Source organism: Xyrauchen texanus, chromosome 15, assembly GCF_025860055.1.
Source record: "Xyrauchen texanus isolate HMW12.3.18 chromosome 15, RBS_HiC_50CHRs, whole genome shotgun sequence".
Classification (NCBI taxonomy): Eukaryota; Metazoa; Chordata; class Actinopteri; order Cypriniformes; family Catostomidae; genus Xyrauchen; species Xyrauchen texanus.
Window position 1 is genome coordinate 7,473,409 of NC_068290.1, and position 18,495 is coordinate 7,491,903.

Consider the following 18,495-nt stretch of genomic DNA (forward strand, 5'->3'; position numbering starts at 1 on the left):
TTCAATAATATGCATGTGAGTTGTGCACAAAGTGCATTGAACTTCACACAAACCGGGGAATCTAACACTGTACCTTTGTTTGCTTTCAAGTCTGGTTGAATTTGTTCAGGTTGTGTGGCTGTTTTCATTCTCTGTAATTTCAGTCTAATTTTGGCACGCTCTTGTTGCATCTACACAGCGGCGGTTGCTTTCTACTGAACATATTGATGTACTGTATATTAAGGTAGGGATTTCAAAAATGTACAAGAACTTTAATGCAAAATAATGTAGCAAAACCAGTCTAGAGTACCAACTCAATTCAGTTCCCAAGTGCTGTCTGACTGACAGGTGACTGCATGCATTTCAACGCACAAATGTGTACTAATGTGGATACACGCATTAACATTTGGTCCAAATAGCCATCTTGATGAGGTTTTATCTGAATGTAAACAGCAAGGACAGACAATCAGTGATGCTACATAATATCGGATCTATGCGTTAGGCTTCCAGTGTAAATGCAGCTTAATAGGCCTGTTTTATTATCGCTTCACTGTTTACTATAGCTTAATATTAATTATACAACAATATTGATTGAAAAACCTCTCACAGCTCTTCGCTGGATAACTGTAGTAGAAATGTAGTCAGGGATTTAGGGATGGGAATCAAAAGGAATTTAATGATTCCAGATTCCTCTTGACGATTCCTGCTCTTTAACGATTCCATTCACAATTCTTTTAGCACTCTTTGGAAAAAATAAATGCAACTTTTACCATATGTCTTAGGCCCTACTGCCCTCAGCAGGCTGATACCAAAAGACTATCATTCCTTATTTTCATAGAACAGATTCTTGTAGGTGTGATTACAGAGACTTTTTAATTTTATTATATTTATTAATTATTTTTGGCATAAAATATCAACAATTACTGCAAAACTCAATGTGCATATTAAACTATATATTGTAACTGCTATCAACCAGATACAACAAATCAACAGCAATAGTCATAGGAATTAAAACTATATACATTTTTATTTTTATTTTATAGGTGGGTGTGGCTCAGGTGGTAGAGCGGGTTGTCCACTAATCGCAGGGTTGGCGGTTTGATTCCTGGCCCACATGACTCCACTTGCCGAAGTGTCCTTGGGCAAGACACTGAATCCCAAGTTGCTCCCAATGGCAGGCTAGCGCCTTGCATGGCAGCTCTGCCATCATTGGTGTGTGAATGGGTGAATGAGACGCAGTGTAAAGCGTTTTGAATACCGCTAAGGTTAAAAAGGCGCTATACAAGTACAGACCATTTACCATTTTAAATAACAATTATAATTTTTCTACATAGGTTCCCTTGTTTTGACCAAACATACATAATTTATTCAAGTGCAATGGCTTATGGGTATTCCACACATTTTCTACTTGATCATTTTAAGTTGGAAGTACTCGGAGTTAAAGTTTAAAGAATGTATATACTATTTGATTTATGATTCCAAAATGTGAAATTTCAAGTACTGTTTAATTAAGACCACTTAAATCTTTTTATTAATGACAACTTTAGGGTTTAGAGAGTAATAGTAACTTGATTAAATCTAATAAGAATAGTAAAAACTAAGCTTAAATTATTTTGTTTTTTTACACTTTGAGATAACTATTAGTATGTACAGTCAAAAGAACCGGATCATATGAGTCATTTGTTATGGAATCAGGCTAAACTGGTTGCGCTGCTGTATAGTAATGCAGAAAACACAGAGTATTTTAGAATGATGTTCAGTCACAGGCGAAAAAATGCACATTCGAGAATTGTTAACTAAAGGAAAGTCATGAAAAAAATTCGGTTCCAGTGTTTTAAAAAAAAAAATGGATGGTTCTCTGTTTCCAACCCTAAATGTATTATATTTAAGTTGTTTTATTCAACATTTGATTAGGCTATATTCTATCAGTAACTTGAAGACTTGAAGTTCAGTTTACTGTTTATGTTCATTCTATTTTGAGAATGAATGTGTTTTTATTTATTTATATATATATATATATATATATATATATATATATATATATATATATATATATATATATATATATATAAGGAATGTGTTCAATAGCATATTGGTTTTCACTGAGGTATTAGTATCGACTATTTTGGAAATTTTGGTATCGTGACAACCCTTCATTAAAGGGATAGTTCACTCAAAAATATACTGGTTATATCATATACTCACCTTCATGTTGTTCCAATCCCGTATTCCTTTCTTTCGTGTAATGCAAAAGCAGATGTTAGGCAGTATGTTAGCCTCAGTCACCATTGAATTAAATAAAGGAACAATATAAGGGTGAGTAAATTATGACAGAATTTCCATTTTTGGTCAAACAATACTTTTTAAGTGCAATTTATTTTAGCTGTAGCTTTATAAATATAGCCCACCGTAGTACTGTACCGTAGTACTGTATCGAGTCCTTGTGCTAATGAAGTCCCAACCAGCCCTCTCTGACTGTAAGATTCAGCCCTATAGGAGAGACAGACAGACAGGAAGAGCTTGTGTCCTGGAAGCTAAGTGCTCATTAAACCAGGTGGCATTAGAGCTACCTTTCTGTGCCTGATGCTTGAAAATATCAAGAGATAAAAATATAGCAGGATTAATACTACCCCTCATATTTTAAACTCATCTGCCTTTTTTGTTTTGGTCAGTGCTGAAATAAAGTCTGATAACGGATAATCAGATGAGATGTTCCATAGTCAAGATCAGGAAATGGCCATTTAATGCCAGTAAAATATGACATGTCAAAGCAAACAAGAACTGGCAGCTGCACATTTACACAAAACTTCATTTGATGGGGAAATAGCATGTTACAGCCATGATATCGCAGTACAACATGACAGTTGTTCGTAATCTCGATTAAAATCCATTGTTATCAGTGTAGAGTCCATTTTTATGCTTATTTTAGGCATTGTTTAGGGGGTAAATAGGACATTTTTCCTTCTCAGAAGAGATTGCGATTAAATCAGCATGAAGTTGAATGTTTTTAGGCAAGGTGATTTTGAATAAATATGCATGGTTCCTATAGCAACGGCGAACACTGCGAAACGATAGGCCCGAGCGAACCTCAATGTGTGTTCCTTAAAAGATTGGTAGAGCCGCAGTGATTCTCAATTTAATCGATTTCAAATGAAAAAGTCAATTTAACAAAGTTGAAAAGAGAAAGCCGCAGCGAGGAGAGGAGGGGGCAGGGGCTGAAAGCATTCTTTTGCACTCAAGCAGTAAACTAACTATGGCACGCGGGCTGAGATTTCTTCCCCATTATCTCCCACCTCACATTTGCTCTTAGGCAAGCAGTTTAAAAGCAAAGCGATTGAGCCAGTGATCCAATTTGAAATGCAGAAATGATTAGAGCAGCTTGCCTCATTTCATATCGAAACTCTCTGATTTATGACAGGGCAGGCGCCAAGATCTATCTCCAAAGGGAATTAGTGTGCAATTTCTCTTTTTGCATATTTCCGTTATTTAGCCTCCCAATAGCAGATGCTCGCTTGAAGAAAAAATAACAGCAAAGAAGAATAAGGCACCAATGAGGAGGTATCTTTTCATTTTAGGCGATGAAACCACTGCCGTTTTAAAAGAGGAGGCTGGAACGGATGACAGACATGGGAATATATTTTCTGGGCAAGATAGTGATTTTGAAAATATGGGCTTTATTTAGTTTATCAAACAGCACATGAAAAGGAAAAACATTGGGGTTTATTTTTAGAGAATCCATAATTTCACATGGATGCATGTGAAGGGGATTTGGACATTTAGTGTGTGCAACACAACACAACCCCCCCTCCCCACCACCCAAACCCAAACTCGCCCGTCCAGCACGCCCAAGGAAATATTAATACGCTGAGATAACGAGGGCTGCGGGAAAATCTGCCTTAATGAAATTTCCAGTTGACCACATGCAATTTGTTTCATCATGGCGAACAACTAATTGAAGTCGCTGTATCTGAGGTCTGCTATGTTGTAAACAGAGTCTTAGAGCTGGTCTAGTCCTTTTATCCTCGTCTTCAGTCTCCACCTCTGCATCTTGAACCCTGGCACAGGTCAGCCTGACCTACTGCAGTCATGTATTTTCTGTGTATGACAGGGGTGTTCTGTCATGAATACAGAACATGCATGTTTTAATATCTGTGTTATGGCTGGACATCAATAGGTGGAGAAATAAAGGTCCTAAATGATACAATTCAATGGGTCATTTAAAACAATTTTTACTTTCATATTTGATTCATTCAAATAGAACAGAATTTTGCCAGTTTTTGTTGTCATTTATTCAAGTGTAGAGATTGAAGGACATAAATCCAGCAACTAATGCTATTTATTTATTTTATTTTGAAAACCGTTGAATTCTTAGAGTTACTATAGTATGTCAGTTTTTAACTAACATTTTAAATCACAATAATGCGATTCATTCCAACTAAAAACTAAAACAGAATTTTATATATTTTTTCATTTATTCAAATGTAGAAAATGACTTTAATCCAGCATCTAAAGCCATTTATTTTACTATTTAATTAATTAATTAATTTCATTTGGAAAGTTTATGTGACCCCTGAATTATATAGTTACTATATCCAGTTTTCTTTGAATTTTGTTTGTTTAATATAATTTAAACATGATAAATGTCCTTCAATTAATTAATTAATTATAAAGTTTATCTCAGTGACTCTTTTCACCTGGTTAAATGTTACTAACTATCCCAACCGTAAATCACAACAAATTAATACTTTTTGAAATTCCACAAAGTATTAGAAATTCATTGTAAGGTCAAATAAGTAAATGCATAAAGTGTAACAGAATTTTGAGAATACATTTAATATATGGCATATACAATACACGTAAATAAAATATAAATAAAAACATTTTTTTTTTTTTTTTTTTTTATTTTACCATGAAAGAACTACTCTCTAAATATGTGATGTTAAATGCAAGATAGTTTTTGTGGTATTAAGTTTCCAGGCAGAAATTTCAAGCTCAGATGATCTAGAATAAAAATAGACATACAGGATTAAATTATTATATATAAATAATTTTTAATATATATAATATTTTGAAGTGTAAAGTGTCTGCTTAATACATGTGAGAACAGAACATTTAAATGGTCCCTTCCAGAGATGAGTTTTATATTCTCATTTCATATATATGAAGTCATTTCATATATTTTTATTTGGAGTGTTTATCATAATCAAAAATGTATGTATAATGTGTGACAATAATAATAATAATAATAATAATCAAGATGTGAGACATCCATATGTGACAATTTTTCTGACTGCCAGTACCCTTACCCTTACAAAAATAATTAAATGTGCTAAATCACTTTAGTAAATTTAAGGCTTTAAAGCAAAATGTGTAACACACTTTAAATCTTCTCCTGTTCACTGTGATTGCACAAATGAAGAGTATGTAGTGTGGAGACCTTCCCACAATCTCAGGGGCTGATGTCTGATGGCCCTGTGAGCAGTAAGGCAGGTTTGAGCGTGTCCGGGACCGTGGCAGCGGTCAGCAGCGCTATCATTAGCCGTTGTTTACACACAAGCCTGAAGTCAGGGTGGCTCACGGTGTCACCAGCCACTTTCTTCTCTCCACCTCCTTCAGCTGATCAGAGGATCAGGGTATCAAGGCCGGATTAGCGACGACTTGGGATTTGTGTGATTGGTTAATTTATTGCGGCAATGGCAGGTCTTTCATCTATGGTAACATTTAATCAGCTGCCGCCACATAGGCTATTACAGGTTAGCTTCTTTCTGTGGGCCTCGGCGCCACTGCCATCAGCTCCATCACAATTCCCTCTGAAATTTCCAAATTATCTGTAACAGGCTTTAGTGGCTCCGTAATAAAAATTAGAGCTGATTCCTGATAGAAGCTTTCGCTCATACCGGGTCAATTATAAATAGTACAGCCGCAGCTCGGAAAGAGGTGGAAGGGAGGGAAAAAGGGAAGGGGAAGGGGAAAAAAATCCAACTCTGAGGGATGTTAGCCCGGAACTTATCGGCAGCTCCTGCTTCCCTGCTCTGATCCAAATCCGACCAGCTGTAAATTTATATTAGATTGTATCGCACAGGACCTAAGTCGTCAAAAATCAATGAAGGTTATCTTTTATGTTGCTGCAACTTGTGGAAATATTGATTTTCATTTTATAGCGAATTTGGAGCATCAGTTTATAATCACTTGTTTGCTGACTACACTGTTTTGGTCACTGTATCTCTTACACATGGAGAGAGAGAGAGAGAGAGAGAGAGAGAGAGAGAGAGAGAGAGAGAAACCAATGGAGGGAAACCAGAGATCTATTACTAACACAGCGCTTCGGGTGAAGGTCTTAAATCAAGCATTACGTCAGCATCTGTCAGTAAATTACAGACACTTCGGTTCACTTTTGGTTGACATACCAAAGCATTATCTACAGTTGTATTATGTGCATTAATTTGCAACCTGTTTTTGTCAAGTTCTGTGTTTTTTATGTTGCAGAACCAACAGAGAGTGTTTATGTTAACATATTTTGGCAGATTTAGAGTCAACCTTTGATTTTCAGATGTTTTAAAACATCTTAGTATGGAAAATAACAGATTGCATGTTTTTCATTTTACTTAACACTATTTACCTCAACGAGTATTTATTTTAACATATTTAGAGTCTGTATTTTCATTTTTTAGATGTTTTAAAAGCATTTTGATGCAAACCAACATAGTCTCATGACTATTTGTATGATAGCTTATATGAAGATGTACAACTGTTATTCCCATTGAGACAAACAAATCAACATACTGAATTTTAAATCAGTACAATACAGGCATCACAATTTAGGTAGCTTCCTAATTAAGGAAATGTCAGTGAACAAATTGTGTTCTATGGTTGGTTCATTTTTCTGTACGAATTATTACGAGCGTACTACCAAACAATAACAGATAACATAAAATACCATATTTTTGAAATAGTTGTCAGTTTACATAGATGCTACAGAATGCATTAGTGGACAGGATTGGAATTGTTTATTTTCTGAAATAGTTTTGCGTGTTTTCACAATAAGTTTTGCATGCCCTCGCAATAGTTTTACTCACCCTAGCAATTGTTTGCGTCACCTTGCAATAAGTTCTGAGTGCCCTCGAAATAGTTTTTCTCGCCCTAGCAATTGTTTGTGTCACCTTGCAATAAGTTCTGTGTGCCCTCGCAATAGTTTTACTCGCCCAAGCAATTGTTTGCGTCACCTTGCAATAAGTTTTGCGTGCCCTCGAAATAGTTTTACTCGCCCTAGCAATTGTTTGCATCACCTTGCAATAAGTTCTGCATCCCCTCGCAATAGTTTTACTCGCCCTAGCAATTGTTTGCATCACCTTGCAATAAGTTCTGCGTCCCCTCGCAATAGTTTTACTCGCCCTAGCAATTGTTTGCGTCACCTTGCAATAAGTTCTGCGTCCCCTCGCAATAGTTTTACTCGCCCTAGCAATTATTTGCATCACCTTGCAATAAGTTCTGCAGCCCTCGCAATAGTTTGCGTACACTTGCAATACGTTTTGAATGCCCTCACAATAGTTTTGCGTTCCATTGCAATACATTTGCCATGGTTTTACTACAGTAACTATATTTCAACCATGATATTTGTAGTGAAACCATAGTGGTAATACAGGAAAATCAAAACTATGGTTTTAATTTACAAATACCATACCATATTTTAACTATGATTTTACTACAGTCATATTCTAGACTGTAGTAACCACAGGTTTTGGCAGAAATCATTATATTAAATATTGTAGTACCATGTGTGTTGTTGGCTAACCGTGTTATGTTTCGTTAAGTAACCATATTTTTTGGGCGAAAACCATGATTTTATTTCAGTGTATCCATATTGTAATCAAGGTTTTACTATAGATTAACCATAGGTATTCTTGTGGTTACTATGGTTTTACTACAAATACCACAAACTATTGCAAGAGAACACAACATTTATTTTGAGGGCACGCAACCCATTTCAGAAAAATTTCCCGCCCTGTCCTCTAAGGGGCAATAACTATAAGATGCAAGGTATCGCAAAGCAAGTGTTTCGGCAAGAGCAACTCTATGGCCATGTACAAATTGTGTGTTCAGTCATGTTTATTTTCTATATGCATAACCCAATACAATTTGCCTAAATGTGTAGTGTACAAGAGATACTGTACCCTACAATGCAATGCTCTTAACACCTTCCATTTCCAGTGTGACGAATGCACACACGTAATATTGATTGTAATGTTTTTTATCAGAATTTGAATTGGACCACCAAAAATTTTATTCTTACACATAATTTGATTAAACTACTAAATAATTTCCAAGATGATAACTGGAAGCCACTTGCATGAATTGCAATGAAATCACGTGACAACAATGAAGCTATTTGAAACGTGTATCGTTGCATACTGCATACCGTTTCACGTGCTTGTTTTGAAGTAGGAGGCAGTATGTATGATAAACTGTGTAGTATACAGTAGTATTACATTCTGAAAATGGCCAATATATAAAATTGTTGAATGGTAGGATTTGAGATGATTAATATCTTATGTTTGATACATCTACAGCATTTAATTTATTGAATTATATTAAAACTCATGGTGGGGGAAATAAAGACAATTCTGAATTTCATCATTAGCTTCTTTTGCTGGACAACTTCTGGGCCTTAATACTGTTCCCCAGAGAGACCGAGAGAGACAGACAGAGAGGACCTTTGCTTCTGAATAAGAGATGATTCCAGACGGTGGGGATCAGAGAAATGGTTAATACGATTCTCATTTTAGATAGTTGTCGTGGCAACAATCAGATGGTCTCTGGTGCTCTTTGACAGGGTGGTAAAATTCTCAGGTCAGTCTGGATGTAAGACGTTATTGAATGGCTAATTTGAGATGTGAAATGGGAGCCATCTTAAATGAACGAGGTTCCTCTGGCTGCATGGGGAAAAACACCCAAATAGAAAACCAGAGGGGGTGGGGGTCAGGATAGGCAGAATAATTTGGGTTTGTGCTTTTGTGCCACAACAATTTGCCATGTTTGGGTCAATACATTCTTAAAAGGGATATTTTTTTTTTTTTTTAAAGGAATATTATGTCACCATTTACTCACCCTCATGTTGTTCTAAACCTGTTTGACTTTCTTTCTTCCATGGAAAACACAAGGAGATGTCTGACAGAATGTTCAGTCTCAGTCACCGTTCATTTTTCATCTTTTTTCCATACAATGAAAGTGAATGGTGACTGAGGCTGAAAATGATAAAAAAAAGCAAGCAGCCACCTTAACACCAAAACCTCTTAGCAACTACTCAGAATGCATTAGGAAATGCATGGTAGGACACCCTTGCAACTGTTAAGTACACCTTGGCAACACCCTAGCACCATAGCTGTGTTTTAAAAAGAAATAAAAAAATACAAATGTTCAGTTGTTTACATTCACCTGTTTAGTGAATTACAGATCAGCACATGCAATTATACACTGGATATGGACTCAGGAATGGACATGATGTCATGTCAGCTGCCTGTGAGTGACTTCAGCCGATTTTCACTTAGCTAAACTATTTCTGCTGCACTCTAATGAAGGTGTGCCTGGGGCATACCGTGTAATGGCCCAGACAGACAGACATTGTGCCAGCCAGGAATGGGCTACTGTCCCAGCTGTCCAAGATCTCCGCCAATCCTGCCTTTGAGTGAAACGAAGAGTCTTTCATTGCCCTTTAAAAAAAATAAAAAAGCCATTTTAAAAAATGAAATATCATAAAAGAAATCATATAGATAGAACAGCTGGGCAGCAGTAGCCGCCCTTTCTCCTCAAAAGGATGCAAGTGCTTTTAGTTGCTTTTTTCTAACCGCTTTCAACCTTATAGATACAATTTAAAGCACCACGTTTCAACCCCAGCCAGAAAAGAGAAATGAGGTTACACATTCAGAATAATTTGACAGAGCATTATAAAACGTAACCTCAATCGGCCTTTGAAATGGATACTGATTCTTTAAATTCTTCCCAGCCCGTTGCAGAAAATAGTGAGATGGTGGCGATAAGGAGGCTCAATGTGGCCAAAGTTCAGTGCTGAGCGCTCGCCTTCTTTCTGTCCACATTCTTTTTGCAATTCCCAGGCACCTGAGATCAGGCTGTAATCTGAGAGATCAGAAACTGTATCATTGGGAAAAAATTCAGGCTGATAGTTCCACACTCTCTGGAGTTAAATGAGGGATGATGCAGGGCTGTGGGGGTCATAGGGGTTGAGAGGTTATTGATACTGAACATCGAAAAACAAGCCATCAAGCTCTAGAAACTCCATTGACTTCAGTGTAAAGGTTCACTTTTATATTTTTGTCATTTATTTTTTGTAGAATTTAAGGGTTTGTTCACCCAAAAATGTTAATTCTGTCATCATATATTCACTCTTATGTCGTTCCAAACCTTTATGAATTTCTTTCTTCCCTGGAACAAAAAAGGAGATGTTAGGTGGAATGTTAGGGACTGATAGTCAGTCACCATTTGTTGGACTGTTTGGAAAAAAAGATGCAATGAAAGTGAATGGAGACTGAGACTGCAAGTACCTAACAATGAGCTGTAAATGATCACAGAATTGTTTTATTTTTGTGTGAACTATCCCTTTAAGTTGTAGGTTAAAAACTGTCTGTCTAAAATGCATGTCTAAATCTGGTCAGTCCAACTGAACAAGACCATTACTTAAACTGAAAATTCTGTCATCATCTAACCAAACTCATGTTGCTCAAAACTTGCATGAGTTTTTCTCCATGGAACACAGGAGTTGTGAATACCTATATCTATCTATATATATATATATATATATATATATATATATATATATATATATATATATATATATATATATATATCTATATAGATATAGATATCTATATATCTATATATATATTTATATAGATATCTATATATCTATATATATATATATATTTATATATATATATATATATATATATATATATATATATATATATATATACATACACACACAACAGTAAGTTCCGGTCCTCAATCTGATTGGACGATAGATGTTCCATGAGCACTGATGGTCTGATGCCATCAGCACTCGGATGCTTCACTGTGTGTATCACTCCGCTTGTGTTCATCATCCTAAACTAAAGCGTAAGAGCAGTGCATATGTGTTAAGAGCTAATGTAGGCTATGTGTCTTTTTTTTTTTTTATTTGACATTACATATGTTAGCCAGCAGGTGGGGGTAAAAGATCCTTTTTGTGTGTAGTATGAGCCAATTGGTGGCGTGAAGTGAATCCGTCAGTCATTGTTTACTTAGGACAGCGCGTCGTGATTGCTCGTATTACTACTACATTACTAAAGCTAGGAAATAGCTTTAAACGTCTTTAAACGAACAACTTCAGCATTAAGGCCCATCACAGCAGACACAAAAGACTGATTGATTACAGAACTCAAGGTGCTTACCTCTTTCCAGAGTTTCCACATTGGAAATTTCCACATTTTACTGTTTAAAATGGCGGAGAACATTGCGGTTTCTATAGGGAATGACTCTTGTGAACCGGCTACCGTGAAATAGGGAGGAATACCCCAGCTTGGATGGCTATTTTACCACTGATAAAGCTGACCTTCAGAAAGCCGACAGCATCTATGCTTGGGTGTGGCAACAAGTGATCGCACATGCCCCGTCTCTCTCCACCTCTCTCTCTCTCTCTCTCTCACACACACACAAACACACACATCCATCCAAACTTGTTTATCCAATAACTTGTTCGAAACAGCACAAGCCGTGATACTATTTCTGAAGTGACATTTTTTAATTACTAACGAAGGCTTGGACGCATCATTTGTTTTGAACCAGCAACGGCAGATTCTGATTGGTACATCGCATAATAAAGTAGTTCCATGCAGTTTTTCAAAACAAAATTACATTTACTTGTTCATTGAACTGATGTGTATAAGCAATATCACACTCGCAATCGTGCTATATGGCCCTAAATCATCAGCACTGCTGTGATTACCTACGGTAAATGGTAAATGGTCTGCACTTATATAGCGCTTTTTTAACCTTAGCAGTCTTCAAAGCGCTTTACACTGTGTCTCATTCACCCATTCACAAACACACTCACGCACCAATGACGGCAGAACTGCCATGCAAGCGCTAGCCTGCCATTGGGAGCCACTTGGGGTTCAGTGTCTTGCCCAAGGACACTTTGGCATGTGGAGTCATGTGGGCCAGGAATCGAACCGCCAACCCTGCGATTAGTGGCAAACTCGCTCTACCACCTGAACCACACCCACCCTAGGGCCATATCGCACTCTTGCTATATATAGCCTGGTCTCCATGTATGTTAATTTAAAACTATACCATTAGACCAATGCATCTGTGGCTAGTGGTTAAAGGGACAGTTAATCCAAGTGGGGTTGGGGATCTTTGTGTGGTGTCTTGATAGGGAAGACAACAGCTTAGCAGTTTCTCAAAATTAAGTGTTTTAATGGTTTTAAGGTACAAAAAGAAAAGGTCTAAATTCGCCAAGAGTAGATAACCAAAAAAATAAATAATTCAGTGCACAACTCATGTTGCTTCTGCTCTTGCACAAACAAAGTCCAGTCTTATAAGGGAAAGCCACCACACTCATCAGCTACACCTGGCCCTCATTAAATGGCAGCTTGGAAATTGTAGTTCTCTACTGGCAAGCATGCTTGACGCCGGCCTCATACTGTGGTGGTTTGGGAGTTGTAGTTTGGGGAAGGGCGCCATCTTGCTCTAGCCACCTTGCTGGAGTGTACCTCCCTTCTAGCACACGCCCTCTGATGTGGCCACTTCAATGAAAAATGTAAATACTGTCATAATTTTCCAGGGGCGAAAATTTCATCAAAATGTTGGGGGGGACAATAAACATAACAATTCTCAAGAGCAATTTTTGAAGGGGTTTTTTGTTGTTGCCCCGTTTGCATTTGTATTATTTTATTTCTTAAAGAATTATTTTAAGAATATATCATTATATTATTTACAATACACCTATTTTAATGATATTTTAGGGGGGTACAACCCTCAGACGACCCCCAAACACCCCCCCCTCCGCGATTTAATCCCCCCCAGACCCCCCCGTAAATGTCATTTACTCACCCTCATTTCTTCCCAAACCCATATCACTTTCTTCCTCACCATTCACTCTCACTCATGCAATGAAAGTGAATGGTGACTGAGACCAATCTAAAACCTAACATCTCCTTTTGTGTTTCACGGAAGAAAATCATAGGGATTTGGAAAACTGTCTTCAATTGCCAAATTGTCGCCAAATAAACTAATGATTAGTGTGTGTGCTTGTGTGTGTTATCTTCACCTCTGCAGAAGACGAAGTCACATGTCCCGCTGGTGTTGAACACAGGCCCCAGGTGGCTGCAGGATGTCACTTGGCAGGGAACAGAGGACAACAAAAACAACTGCGTGGTTTACAGCAAAGGTAGGAGGGTGTTTTTTTTCCCCCATAACACATACAACACAACAGCTCCACACACTTTCATTCTCTGCATTCATTTTAAAGATCCCATGAAGTGGCCTGACGAGGGCAGTTTTCTGTCCTGTGTTGACCTATTTCATATTCATTAGGAAGGTTGGGCAAGAAATATCGAAAGGACTGGCTCTTAAAAAAAACACAACCATGAACCATGATTGAATACTTGCTAGATGAAGGTGCTAGTAGTGTAGGAGAGACATTCTCATTCTAGAAAGAATTTGATTGGAGAAAATCTGTGTAGTGCATGATGAGTCATCAATAGTTTTAGTCTATTGTACCGTAAGAGAAAGACTGTAATTTTTATTTGATACATTACCATATAGATATCTTCAAAGCTAATAGATATGGACTAAAAGCAACAAAACTCACTATTTTGTTTTCATGGGGTGTTTAATTTATTTGTGTGTGTGCGTGCGTGTGCGCAGCATACTTTCAGAGAGCTTTCAGAGTGTTTTTTGTTTAGTTACAGCCCCTGTGTCTCTTAGAAGTGCAGTCTGTAATGTAAGGCTAAGGGGTTGCAGGTCATTCTTGTTTTGCTTTGACAAATGTCATTCGCTGACATTTGCTTGTTGACCTTATTTTCCGTGTGTGCAAATGCATGTAAACAGTGGATGGCCCAAGGACAGATATGACAGATACACGCTTTCCTTAGCAAACACCATTAATAACTATAGTAATTAAGATAAATTCGCAGAAACTTTGGTTACCATGGTGCATTTTTGCATGTGGAGCATGTTAACTGAACAAAATTAAGTCTTGTTCTTTATGCATGCATGCTTTGATGGCCACATTACATCGAGACATTTGAATAAATAAGTTAATAAGTAAAGCACAGGAATTACAAAGCAGCAAGAGCTCACATTTAAGTGTAATTCTTACAGTGAAAGAAACCTTAGTCTTACGAAACCTGTATTTATATTACACTTTTGGCAACAAGTTACCTGATCTGATTTCATAAACATTAATTTCTCTCTCCACGCATTTGTCGCATGGTGAAGTTTGTGTTGAGCAACCAGCCTGGTTTCATGTACATTACGTGTTTATGGCAGCATTTTTGCAAAATGCACTTTTACAATTTTTTTTATATGTGTTACCTTTTTATAGAAGTGAGGTAAGCAGACTATGCCATATGCTGTTTAATAAATCATGGATGCATTTAATTAACAAAAGTAAACTAAAACATATATAGATAAATAGCAATATTCTTGTAAAAGTGTGGTTCTTAAAAAATAAAAATGTGTCATACTTCTACAAGTAGGCCATGTACTGCTGTGGAATGCACCACTCTAAAAAATTACAATATATAATTAAAATGTACAATTTGAGAAATGTCAATATTTTTGCCGTATAGAAAGATGATAATCTGTTCTGTTGTCTCTGTCAAAGATAGTCATGACACACTGGCCACCAAGGGAACACACACACACACACACACACACACACACACACACACACGTATATATGGTTTACAAGGCAACATGATCAAACGTGAAGTCGGCATAATGTTTCTGATAGTTTCAGTACCCTGGGATCGGCGACTGCTTGCCGACACACTGACATGCAGCAGTGGTTTCATTGTAGTGTTTTGTGGGAGTGTGGGAGAATAGGGTTCAAAGCCAGACAGTAACCACGTTTGAATAGTCAATTATGAGCATGATTCTGAGGTTTCACTTTTCCCTCTAACATTACTTTTTACTCCACTAATGGTTAAAGTAAGGTTTGGGTTGGGGGATAGAATCTATAAATATATTTTTTTCTCTTCATTGTATAACATCCTGTAAAGATGAAAAAAAACTTGCTTCACTACTAACTTTTGGCGAACTTTCCTGGACATAAATGGAGCTCACATGTGCCCAGATGCCCTACAACACTTACAGCTTTGGCCACTGGGGGCAGTATTTCGAAATTTCAGTCAACATATACAGATTTTGACGAAAAAAAAGTCTGTCTATTTTTTTCCAATTTCACTGTGAGATCAGGCTGTACAAGTACCCTCCATAGACAATGATTTTTACCCTGTACAAATGTACTTTTCTATTCCCCATCCGTAACCTCACCCCTAAACCTAAGCATCACTGAAACATTGTGGAATTTTTACATTTTCAGAAAAATTTAGTTTGGTATGTTTTTTTAAGCCGTATGAATTATGAGGGCTCTTGGCATGTTCTCATAAACCACCTTAATAGCATAACACCCTCGTAACTACTAGTTCATAACCTAAAAGAAATGTTCTTGTAAACCACCAATGCCAAACCACACACACACCAGAAGTACAGTGCCCTCAAAACAAGACATTTACAGTCAGAAGTTTACATACACCTTAGCCAAATACAATTAAACTCAATTCGCTGTCCTAGGTCAGTTAGGATCACTAATTTATTTTAAGAATAATAGTAGAGAGAATTATTTCTTTCAGCTTTTATTTCTTTCATCACATTCCCAGTGGACTCGTTTTACTGTGGATATAGATACTTGTCTACCTGTGTCCTCCAGCATCTTCACAAGGTCCTTTGCTGTTGTTTTAGGATTGATTTTCACTTTTAGCACACCAAACTTCGTTCATCTCTAGGATAAAGAATGCATCTCATTCCTGAGTGGTATGATGGCTGTGTGGTCCCATAGTGTTTATACTTACGTACTATTGTTTGTACAGATGAACGTGGTACCTTCAGGTGTTTCCCAAGGATGAACCATACTTGTGGAGGTCCACAATTTTTTTTTATGAGGTCTTGGCTGATTTCTTTTGATTTTCCCATGATGTCAAGCAAAGAGGCACTGACTTTGAAGGTAGGCCTTATAATACATCTACAGGTACACCTCCAATTGACTCCAATTAGCCTATCAGAAGCTAATTGCCTAAAGAACACCCCAAACAACACCTCAAAATGTTATGTTATGACAACATCACGCAGGCCACAAAAAGATGGCTTGCGGGCTAAGTGTCTTAGTGCCTTCCTGAACCTATGTCCTACAAATATTTTTTTCAAAAAATAATATATATATATATATATATATATATATATATGTGAGAGGCATCATAGAGAGATATATATATATATATATAAGTGAGAGGTATCAAGAGAATTATATATATATATATATATATCTTGATGCCTCTCACTTTTTTCAGTTTTAAATTCTGAGTTTAGAGGCATGACTCGTGTTAGCGTTGCCCAAATCAATTAACTCATAGTGCATTGGCATTGTGTCGAGTTAAAGGAAGATGCAGGGCTGCTTGAGGAAACTGTGTGTTTCTGTTCAAACATTGTCCAGCTGTCTGGTTGTCCTTCTGTCTGTGAAATTCTCAAGGATATGCATTACTGAGCCTACTACAGTGAGAGGCGTCGATAAGTGCAAAGACATCTATCATAGCACAGGGTTTGGCAACCTTTTTGACATTGAGTGCCATTTTTTATTTTCTGGTCAATGACTGAGCCGAAGTGAATGTGACAGTGAATAAAATGCACAGATGTTGTAGCACGTCCTTCACCAAGAATCTGCAGTGAACAGGTACATTCGACACGTGAAAGTCAGTTTGAAAAAATATAGTTATATTAACATTCATTCTATGAGATTAGGTTGCGAGCATCATATAAAAAATATACTTTTGAACAACCTCAGAGATATGGGGATCAAAATTGTCCATTTTAAAATTAAGAAAGTAATCTAGCTTGCTACGATCTCACCTGGCACCTGCGATTGTAAACAAAAATGTCACATCCACACCACACCCCATTTTAGTTTTAACCAATTATCAATGCTCTTCGACTAACTCAAGAATTTCAGGGATGTGTTCAAACAGGAGAAATATCACCAAACCAACACCTTGCATTTCGTCATACACTTTAGGCAAACTAATAGAAACCTGCTTGCCCAGTAACTGTAAATTAGTCTTAAGCCGTATGTTTTTGTGGTTGATTATCCATAACTCTCCTCTGTGAAATTGCAAGTTTCTTCCCGATTCAAAGTGAACATGAGTCCGATGTGGGATTTTTGGTTTTCCCAGCTCTCATCTTCTAATCACTGTACTGCATTGGAGGACTGATCCTCTTTAACAGTGCTTCATTTGTGCTCTTTATCCGGAAATCATGAAAGTTTTGATAAGCTGTAAAAGAAGATTATGCAGTTCTTTTTAAATCGTCTAATCTTTTTACCAGGAGACTGAATATGGGAAACAAAAAGGCTAATAACAGGATTTCGGGTGCATTTTGTTAAGTCTTGATAATTTCTTCACAGCCTTCGTAATTATTAGCAAAAGGAAACATCTCCACTGTAAGGTTACTGATTCAGCTGTACTCGACTATATGTATAAAATGAACAGTTTGTGATTTGTGTATGAAGATTGGTCAAAATTCCATGTTCTGTTAATTATTACATGTAAAGTACTATTTCTTCTAAGAATTGTGCATTTACCTTTCCGTGGCATTGCACAACTATCAGACCCATTTAGAACCTTTTTTTATGACCCACAAGACCACAGAAGGGTTTAATTTACTATATGTGTTAATGATTCATTGTTAAATGTGCACACAATAATTTTGTCCTCATTAAAATAGTTTAATTCCTAAAGACATGAATTGTAATTTAGCAATATATGTAGGAAATCATGTTAGAGTCACATGACCAGCTCAATACTACTCGCTTAATCTCAGTAACAGTTCTGATATTTTACACTTTCACTCATTGATTTAAGTAATCATGGCTGACTGTGAATACTAAATTTCTACAATGGCATCTGAAACGGCAAACTATTGATTTCAAATTATACTGCATCCAAGCCGCTAGGTGTCAGTGTAAGTCCAAGATGACACAAAGACAAAAGTTAACAAACATCATATAGTCATGACTAAAGGGCTTGCAGGCATGATGTGCTAACAGTACCCTTTATTCTCTATATTGCATAGCTTTTGGGTCATGTACCATGGTAATATAATGACAAAGTACCTTGGAGTACCTTGTAAATATAATGGATATGAGGATGGTATTCATTCATTACCATGTTCAAATCATTAAAGTAGCAA

At 36.8% G+C, this 18,495-nt stretch overlaps 2 protein-coding genes across 2 annotated transcripts in view; one reads left to right on the plus strand and one right to left on the minus strand.

Moving 5' to 3' along the window:
- Nucleotides 1-18,495, minus strand: part of upk1a (uroplakin 1a) — a 702,734-nt gene that overhangs the window by 492,603 nt on the left and 191,636 nt on the right. The window lies entirely within an intron of this gene.
- LOC127656497 (zinc finger protein ZFPM2-like) overlaps nucleotides 1-18,495 on the plus strand; it is a 207,344-nt gene that overhangs the window by 126,116 nt on the left and 62,733 nt on the right. Inside the window, exon 5 of the mRNA XM_052144871.1 lies at nucleotides 13,309-13,420. Within this exon, the coding sequence (XP_052000831.1) occupies nucleotides 13,309-13,420 (112 nt within the window). The remainder of the gene's footprint in view (nucleotides 1-13,308; nucleotides 13,421-18,495) is intronic.